Here is a 9,982-nt window from a genome sequence, read left to right as displayed (position 1 = left end):
ACTATCACCATCCCTGGATATGTCCTGTCCCACCGGCAAAACAGACTCAGCAGAGGGGCTGGCACGGTGGTTTACAGTCAAGCGGGAGTTGCCGTGGGAGTCCTCAGCATTGACTCCGGACCCCAAGTCTCATAGCTGCAGGTTAAACATGGGCAAGGAAACCTCCTGCTGATTACCACGTACTGTCCTCCCTCAGCTGATGAATTGGTTCTCCTCCATGTTGATCAACACTTGGAAGAAACCCTAAGGATGGCAAGGGCACTCTGGGTGGGGGAAAATCACACTTGACCTCATCCTTACCAATCTGCCAGCTGCAGTTGCATCTGTCCATGACACTATCAGTAAGAGTGACCAGCGCACAGTCCTTGTGGAGACGAAGTTCCGCCTTCACACTGAGAACAACCTCCATCATGTTGTGTGGCACTATCACCGTGCTAAATGCAACAGACTTCAAACAGATCTAGCAACTCAAGACTGGGCATCCATGAGGCACTGTGGGCCATAACAGCAGCAGAATTGTACTCCAGCACACAATCTGTAAGCTCATGGCCCAGCATATCCCCCCCTCAACCATTACCATCAGGCCAGGGGATCAACCCTGGTTCAATGGAGAGTGCAGGAGGGTATGCCAGGAGCAGCACCAGGCATACCTGAAGATGAGGTGTCAACCTGGTGAAGCCACCAAACAGGACTACTTGCACACCAAATGGTGAAAGCAACAAGTGCCAGACACAGCTAAGTGATCCCATAACCAACGGATCAGATCGAAGCTTGGCAGTTCTGGCACAACTAGTCACGAATGGTGGTGGACAATTAAACAACTCATTGGAGGAGGAGGGTCCACAAATATCCTCATCCTCAATGATGGGAGAGCCCAGTACATCAGTGCAAAAGATAAGGCTGAAGCTTTCGTAGCAATCTTCAGCCAGAAGTGCTGAGTAGATGATCCATCTTGGCCTCCTCCAGTGGTCCCCAGCATTACAGATACCAATCTTCAGCCAATTTGATTCACTCCATGTGATATCAAGAAACGGTTGGAGATACTGGATACTGCAAAGGCTACAGGCCCTGACAACATTCCAGCAATAGTACTGAAGACTTGTGCTTCAGAACTTGCTGCTCTCCTAGCCAAGCTTGTCCAGCCAGTTACAACACTGGTATCTACCTGACAATGTGGAAAATTGCCCAAGTATGTCCTGTATATAAAAAGCAGGACAAATCCAACCCCGCCAATTACCGCTCCATCAGTCTCCTCTCGATCATTCGTGAAGTGATGGAAGGTGTCATCAACAGTGACTATCAAGTGACTAACAGGTGCTATCAAGCAGCTCCTGCTCAGTGACACCCAGTTTGGGTTCCACCAGGGCCACTCCGCTCCTGAGCTCATTGCAGCCTTGGTTCAAACATGGACAAAACAGCTGAATACCAGGGGTGAGGGCAGAGTGACAGCCCTTGAGATTAAGGCTGCATTCAACCAGGTGTAGCAACAAGAAGCCGTAGAAAAACTGGAATCAATGGGTAACAGGGGGGCAAACTCTCCAGTAGTTGGAGTCATACTTTAGACATAGGAAGATGGTCATGATTGTTGGTGATCAGTCATCTCAGCTCCAGGGGCTCCTCAGGCTAGTGTCCTCAGCTCAACCATCTTCAGCTGTTTTATCAAAGACTTTCCCTCCATCATTAAGTCAGAAGTGGGGATTTTTGCCAACGATTGTACAATGTTCCGCACATTTTGTGACTCCTCAGATACTGAAGCAGTCCATGTCCAAAGGCAACAAGATCTGGACAATATCCAGGTTTGGGCTGACAAGTGGCAAATAACATTCGTGCCACACAAATGCCAGACTATGACCATCACCAATAAGAGACAATCTAACCACTGCCCCACGACATTCAATAGTGCTACCATCACCAAAATGCCCACTGTCAACAACCTGGGAGTTTTGACAAAAAACTCAACTGGACTCACCACATTAATATAGTGGCTACAAGAGCCGATCAGAGGCTTGGAATACTGCAGCAAGTAACTCACCTCCTGCCTCCTCAAAGCTTGTTTACCATCTACAAGGCACAAGTCAGGAGTCTGATGGAATACTCTCCACTTGACTGGATGACTGCAGTCCCAACAATACTCAAGAAGCTTCACAACATGTAGGATGAAGCAGCACACTTGACTGGCCTTACATCCACAAGCATCCATTCCTTCCACCACCGATACGCAGTAATACACACTGCTGCAATCTACAATGTGCATTGCAGAAATTCACTAAAGATCCTGAGAAAGCACCTTTCAAACCCACGACCACTTCCATCTAGAAAGACAAGGGCAGCAGACATATGGGAATGTCATCACCTTCAAGTTTCTTCCAAGCCACTCACTATCCTGATTTGGAAATATATCACCGTTCCTTCACTGTTGCTGGGTCAAAATCCTGGAATTCCCTCCCTGACAGCATTGTGGGTTAACCCACAGCTGGTGGACTGCAGCAGTTCAAGGCGGCAGCTCACCATTACCTTCTCAAGGGCAACAAGGGACAGGCAATAAACGCTGACCAGCCAGCGATACTCAAGTCCCGCACATGAATTAAAAAAAGTGGTAAAGTGTAAGTAAAATGAATGGGAGTTCTCCACTGAGTGAGAATGGGAAGTTACAGTAGATAAAGAAATGGTGAATGCAATTAATAAATATTTAGCTTTGGTCTTCACTACAGAGGAAACAAAAAATCCCAGTAATACCTGTAGATCAGGAGACTGAATGAAGAGAGGAACATGGTGAAATTATAATTACTAGGAAAGTGGTCGTGAGGAAAGTGATGGAGCTGCGAGTTGCTAAGTCTCCATGTCCTGATGGACCAAATCCTTGGATCTTAAAAAGCTTGCTAGTGAGGTAGCAGATGCATTGGTGTTAATTTCCAAAAATCACCAGATTCTGAAAATGTTCCATCGACTGGCAAGTTACAGTAATAAGCTCGCTACGCAAGAAGGTAAGGAGGCAAAAAAAAAAACAGGAAACTATAGGCAGTTAGTTTGATGTCTGTTCTGGGAAAGTTCTTACAAATGATCATTAAGGAGATTATAACTGAGCATTTGGAAAAATTTAAGGTAAACCAGGAAGAGTGAATATGGTTTTCTGAAACAGAAATCCTATTTAACCAATTTATTGGAACTCTAGCCTGTTGATTTACAGTACTTGGATTTTCAGAAGGCATTTGACAAAGTTCCACATAAAAGGTTATTGTCTAAAGTAGGTGCTCATGGCGTAGTGTAACATACTAACATGGTTAAAAGATTGGATGGCTGGCAGGAATGTATGCACAAATGGGTCTTTCAGATTGACACAACGTGACAAATGGGGTCCTTCACAGGAGTTTGTGCTAGGTCTTTAACATTTTAATATTTATATGCAGATTTAGATGAGGTGAATCTAAGGTTTGGTGGCTAAATTTTTCTGCCCCTTTTTAACTTTAAGGAAATAATCCCTGGGGTTTTGCATTCCAAAGATTTCCACCAGCACTATTAACCAGTCAGCAGACATGTTGCATTGGAATAAAAGTGGCCAAGATTTACATGAAGAAATGAAGGGGATTGGGACTGGCTGAATTGCTGTTTCAGAAAGGTGGCAGGACAAAACAGCCTTTTCCTCTAGCTGTAACTCTTTTGGATGTATTCTATTTTACTTCAATAAACCTTATAAATTGTAAACTAGGTACATTCTACAGTTCTAAACTTGCTTTCCATAGCAGCAATAGCTTTCTATATACAAATGCTGCTCATCCATCAAGCATCTAGATTCTTTTGAAGATAGTGCCGTCTATCTAAAGCTGTTTCTGTTCCAAAAAGGCTATGCCAACCACCTGTGCATTAGATTATTCATCACTTAACCTTACCCAGCCTTTGTATTTAGCTCTGGGGTTGTTTAATTACCTCCAATTCACAAAGCTGTACTTCAGGTGAGTATGTTCTAACAGTCTCATTACCATTCATATAGAGAAAGTATTCATTGCATGCAACTGGGCAAATATCATTGATGCTCTCTTCAAATACACTGATTTTACAAGTGTAGAACAGTTAAATCCAATTTACAGCTCAAATGTCAATTCTATTGATCGAGGGTATCATCATGATATTTCTTCCAAATATTCTCCCTTTTCTGCTAAAAATGCTGACTGATTCTAGGGTACAGTTGCCACAATTCAGCAGTGCACAAGCCACATAAATGTGACAGGTGGCAGATAATACTTTGGAGGCAGGTAGGTATCAGTCTCATCCTAACCCCACATGATATCCATAACATATACAAACAGTAGCAGCTGGCACAAAAACTGGACTGTAAGGATCTAATCACAAACTCAAATCACATTGTACTGTACACTAAACAGTTATTGTGCTGCCAGCTTTGACCATTAGGGATTCAAAGGGGACAGATGTTATTGGGACAAAAAAGTGAAAATGTTAAAGATGGCAAAAACCTGAAATAAAGGCAGTAAATCCTGAAGACATTCAGCAGGCCAGACATCATCCGCGAAGAGATCAAATACAGTGTTATGCATGCATACTGTTCATTAAAATTGGTAGTTCTGGAGAAGAGTTTGCATATTTGAATATTAACAAATTAACACCCCAAAGGCAAACCAGTGATACATCAGGTACAATCTGGACTTAATTTTTGGGTTTTTAGTAAATTAAAATCCTTGCCTATAAACTGTCGTTGTCTATAACAAATAAATAGTGCAGAAATCTGCATTTCCCTTCTGATTTTAGTTGAAGCTTTAGTACAGATGCCGTTTCAACAAATATTTGTGTAAAATTCCATGATATTCCAGGCATTATTTTTTACTGCCCTCTGACTAGTTGAAAACAGGGTCCAAAAATGTTATATATTAACTTTCAGATTTGAGAATCAAACTTTTTTTTTTTTTACAAAAATTGTTCTTAGGACAGTGACAAAAATGGTAATAACATTCATAGCCCATTGCTAGTGTTTTAAGGCAATACATGTTAGTAAGTTAATATGAGAATGGAGTCATACATAGGTTACAGTGGGTAGGGGGTGAAACATTCCTTTTCTTTAAGGAACATTGATAAATGAGTTAGATTTCTAACAACAAAATCACGGCTATTGTGGTCCTTTTTCCTAACATCAATAAATTTAATTTCTTGAATTTGCAATAATAAGTTGAACTTATGACCAGCTATGTTGCTAATCCAGTACCTCGTTCTAGGTTGCATTACCTTATCAAAACAACAACAACATTGGGCATTTTTATCCAATCAGATCCAAGAGAGGGAGAATTTCCCACATAATACCTCTCCATATTCCTGCCACTTCTAAACAGCAAGAAGTACGGCTCTCTTTGCTCTTCGGTATATTTTTTCTCCTGCTACACCTTGATCAAATAGGTCTACATAGAATACACAGAATCCAACATCATCAGGGTATATTTCACATTTTTATCCCAAGTTAAGGAGATTTATCTGGAAGTTCAGTGCTTTAGAGTTTGTTTATCTGTCAAGGGTATGAAAGTGCAAATTTGAAATATTACCTGCTGATAGTTTCTACATTTTAGCACAAAATGCTCATTACTTTATATCTTCAATTATAACTGCGCTAACTCTTTTCGATTGTAATTGTAGCAAATGGTATAAACAAAGATGCCGCCAAAGCTGCTGTCAGTACCCTTGGGCTTAATCAGCAGCAATGTTCATATGCTGAGATATGCCTGCCGAATGCATTAATGAAAATGCGAACTGACTGAAGTATAGTATATGAGGATGTTGTATTTGACATCTGGGCAGGATATGAGCATGGCATCAAACTTCCTTTATTCAGTTTTAATAAGTCCCATAGGATTACTTTTTCAAAGAATGTATCATTGTATAATGCTGAACCAAAGCATATAATTCAAGGGCACACCCTATGACAGGTATCTTTTAAAAGAGACTCTGGGATAAATATGTGCACAAGTGAATGCTGTTTATGTGTTAGTCGGCAGTTCCAGGATAATCAGTTCCATGCTGCTTTGAAATTGTCAGAACCCAAAAAAAAGTAATCATTTAAAAATCAAGTAGATTTAATGTCACTGTCTAGAGCTATAACTAGATGGTGTAGCATTTGTCTGAAATATTAGATGTTTGTTTCCAAACTTGTTTTCTATTCTGGTAGCATCAAGACATCAATCTTTCCTGAAGTGCATTGTAGGTGCTTAAATGAATATAATAGAAGATATGATCCAAATAATATAATTGATTTGCAAAGTTATAATTTCACTACAGTTGATTAACGTATATTGTTTAAAACTTTCGAAGTATTTTGTTTACATCAAAACTAACATATTAAATTGATCACAATTAATATTTGGAAAAGGTTGATTCTGAGGTATACAAAAGAGATGAGCTTGGCATCTATTTTTCTAAAACTTGTTTGCATTCTATGGTGTCTAAATAAATATTACTCCAGTAATAGAGATTCTCCTGTGTTAAGAGTACATTTGATATTGCAATATTAACCCAAAAAAAACACTAAACTATTTACAATGCAATAAATCTTAGATACTTGTCCAGTCTTCCCTTTTGGCAATTCTTATTTGATCACATTTTACTATTTAACTAAACTTTCTCCCAATTTAACAAATTTCCAAACTTTTTAAAGCTATTTCTATTCCTCTTGACTTAGGATTGATTTTATTGTCCCGTGTACCAAAATACAGTGAAAAGCTTTGTTTACAAGTGGTACAGGCAGATACAGCAAGCAAAGGATGTACAGATCAAAAAGTATTAGAGGCAGACAGGTTACATTATTTGAGGCTAGAGTCCTGGGCAGAGCAGTTGTCATACCAGGCTATTGTGCACCTGGACAGTATGCTTTCAATGGTGCATCTGTAGAAGTTGGTGAGGGGCCTTATGGACATGCCAAATTTCTTCAGCCATCTGAGGAAGAGGTGTTGTTGTGCCTTCTTGACTGTCGCATTTACATGGGAATTCCGGGATAGGACATCGGTTACCATCACTCTGAGGAACTTGATGCTTTTCACCCTCTCAACCTCAGTTCCATTAATGTAGATGAGGATGTGTTCTCATCCTTTCTTTCTGAAGCTGATGGTGAGATGTTTAGTTTTGCCGATGTTGAGAGACAGATTGTTGTTATTGCACCATGTCACCAAGCTCTCGATCTCCCTTCTGTATTTTGACTTGTCGTTATAAGATATCCATCCCAGTACGATGGTGCTGTCAGCGAAATTGTAGATGGTGTTCATTCAGAATTTGGCAACACAGTCGTAGGTGTACAAGGAGTACAGGAGGGGCTAAGGACACATCCTTGGGGGGCTCCAGTGTTGACTGTTATTGTGGAGGAGGTGCAGTTATCCATCCTCACTGATTGCGGTCTGTGGGTCAGAAAGCTGAGGATCCAGTTTTTTTTTTCTTTATTCATTCACAGGATAAGGGCGTCGCTGGCCAGGCAGCATTTGTTGCCCATCATTAATTGCCCAGAGGGCAGTTTAGAGTCAACCACATTGCTGTGGGTCTGGAGTCACATGTAGGCCAGACCAGGTTAGGATGGCAGTTTCCTTCCCTAAAGGACATTAGTGAATCAGGTGGGTTTTTCCGACAATCGAAAATGGATTCATGGTCATCATTAGATTCTTAATTCCAGATAATTATTGAATTCAAATTCCACCATTTGCCATGGTGGGATTTGAACTCGGGTCCTCGGAACATTATCTGGGTCTCTGGATTAACAGTCCACCGATAATACACCGTTGTAGAGGGTGGAGCCGAGACCAACGTCACGCAGTTTTGAGGTCAGTCTGAAGGGGATAATGGTGTTGGAGGTGGAGTGGAGCTGTAGTCAACAAGCAGGAGTCTGACGTAGGTGTCTTTGTTGTCCAGGGATGAATGCAGGGCTAGGGATACAGCATCCTCTGTGGATCTGTTACGTTGGTAGGCAAATTGTAGGGGATCGAGGAAGTTTGGGAGGCTGGAGTTGATGTGAGCCATGACCAGCCTCTCAAAGCACTTCATGATTTATTGAGGTCAGACCCACTGGGCGATAGTCATTAAGGCACACTGCATGTGTTTTCTTGGGTACGGGGGTTGATGGTGGTCTTCGTGAAACAGGTGGGGACTTTGGCCTGTAGGAGGGAGAGGTTGAAGATGTTAGTGAATACCTCCGCCAGTTGGTCCAATAGGATCTAAGTGCTCGGCTGGGGACACCGTCTGGGCCCATCACTTTTCTTGGATTGACTCCCAGGAAGACTGATCCGACTTCTGAAGCGGTGACAGAGGGAAAAGGTGTGTCTGGGGCTGTCGGGGCAGGCATTGCCACGACGGTGGTATTCTGCTCAAACCGAGCATCAAAAGCATTGAGTGTGTCAGGGAGGAATGTGTCATTGTCCGCTATCTTACACTTCCATTTTATATCCTGTAATGTCGTTTAGGCCTTGCCATAGATGGCGGGAGTCTGTTTGGTAGGTTTGGGCCTCTAAATGCGGTCCAGTACTGCCTCTTAGCCTCCCCAATGGCTTTGTGGGGGTCATATCTGGATTTTCTGTATTAGTCTGGGTCACCCGACTTGAATACTGCATGTCTGGTCTTCAGTAGGGAGTGGATTTCCTGGTTCATCCAAGGTTTACAGTTGGGGAACACGCAGATTGATTTCTTTGGTACACAGTCTTCTACATATTTACTAATGAAGTCCGTGACAGTTGCGGCACACTCATCTAGGTTTTCCACTGAACATGAACACGGTCCAGTCCACTGAGTCCAAGCAGACCCAGAGCCGGCCACAATGGATAGGGCCTCGGGGAAGTTTGTGGTGGTGTAAATCTCATCTAGGGCATTCTTCACATCATGTGGGGTGGAATGTAGACTGCTTTCAGGATGGTGGAGGTGAACTCTCGTGGTAGGTAGTAGGGATAGCATTTTACTGTATAAGGTATTCTAGGTCCGGGGAGCAGTGGCCTGCCAGGGTCGCTACGTCTGAGCACCAGGAAGTGTTGATCAGGAAGCATACCCCACCGCCCTTCGCCTTGCCCGAGGACGCCATGCAGTCCATACGGTGTATGAAGAACCCGTCAACTTGTAGGGCTCAGTCGGGAATGGCGGGGTGAGCCAAATCTCCACGAAGCAGGGCACACAACAGTCAGTTCCCTCTGGTAGGTAAATCTAGATCTAAATCCATCCATTTTGTTTTTGATACTTTTGGAGATTTGCTAGGAGAATGCTGGGGAGGGGAGTCTTGAAACCATGCTGTTTCAGTCTCACCTTTGACCAGCACGTTTTCCCTGTTTCCTTGTAGGTTTCCTCCATCCTGATGGTCTGGGGAGTCAGTGCTGCGAGTCTGCTGCTCCTGCAGGCAAGTGAATCGCATCCGGTTGGGCTGGGCATTCCCCGGGGCAGGACAGCACGAGGTCGGAGTTCAGGTTTGAGTCTGGTCTCCTCAGGTCGTGGCGGTAGCGTTTCTGATCCTGGGCAGTCCTGGGTCCTGGTGGAGCGAGACTCCTTTGCTGATAGGTAAGTGAGTTGGGCCTGGTCAGCCGAGCTCCACAGGGTCTGGCTGGGGGTCGGGGGTGGAAATCGGGGATCAGGCCTAGGCTGGTCAGGCCTCCTCGGGGTCACGCTGATGTCAGTCTCAGGTTGGTCAGACCTGACTTATATCATCTTCTCAGAATATGGGAGCAATTTTCAAAAATTTGACTGGAAAATTGATCAACAGACCTCATTTTATTACTTGAAAAAAAATAGACAAGCCTAAGCTGTTTGCATCATCTTTAGTGCACAATACATCATCAAAAGTTCTGTCAGGTGAGCAAACACACAAGACACACAAGAAATTATGAATGATTAGAGAAAAAGTTTTCATAAATCTACTCTCAAGTCTAACTGATATCAGTCGTGAAACTGTGGAAGAATTCTTGCTTCATAGTTGAAAAGGTACACTGTAGATATTTGAGCTCATAATCTGACTTGATACTTCTGTCCATGG

At 42.8% G+C, this 9,982-nt stretch overlaps 1 protein-coding gene across 1 annotated transcript in view; it reads right to left on the bottom strand.

Moving 5' to 3' along the window:
- LOC125486345 (DENN domain-containing protein 1A-like) overlaps positions 1-9,367 on the bottom strand; it is a 72,147-nt gene extending 62,780 nt beyond the window's left edge. The window contains exon 1 of the mRNA XM_048613372.1: positions 9,262-9,367. Coding sequence (XP_048469329.1) covers positions 9,262-9,367 — 106 coding nt within the window. The remainder of the gene's footprint in view (positions 1-9,261) is intronic.
- Between the last annotated feature and the right edge of the window lie 615 nt (positions 9,368-9,982).

This window comes from Rhincodon typus, chromosome 28 (assembly GCF_021869965.1).
Source record: "Rhincodon typus isolate 14 chromosome 28, sRhiTyp1.1, whole genome shotgun sequence".
Taxonomy (NCBI): domain Eukaryota; kingdom Metazoa; phylum Chordata; class Chondrichthyes; order Orectolobiformes; family Rhincodontidae; genus Rhincodon; species Rhincodon typus.
Note: the sequence above shows the minus strand (reverse complement) of the source record. Positions and strands in the feature narration are given on the sequence as shown.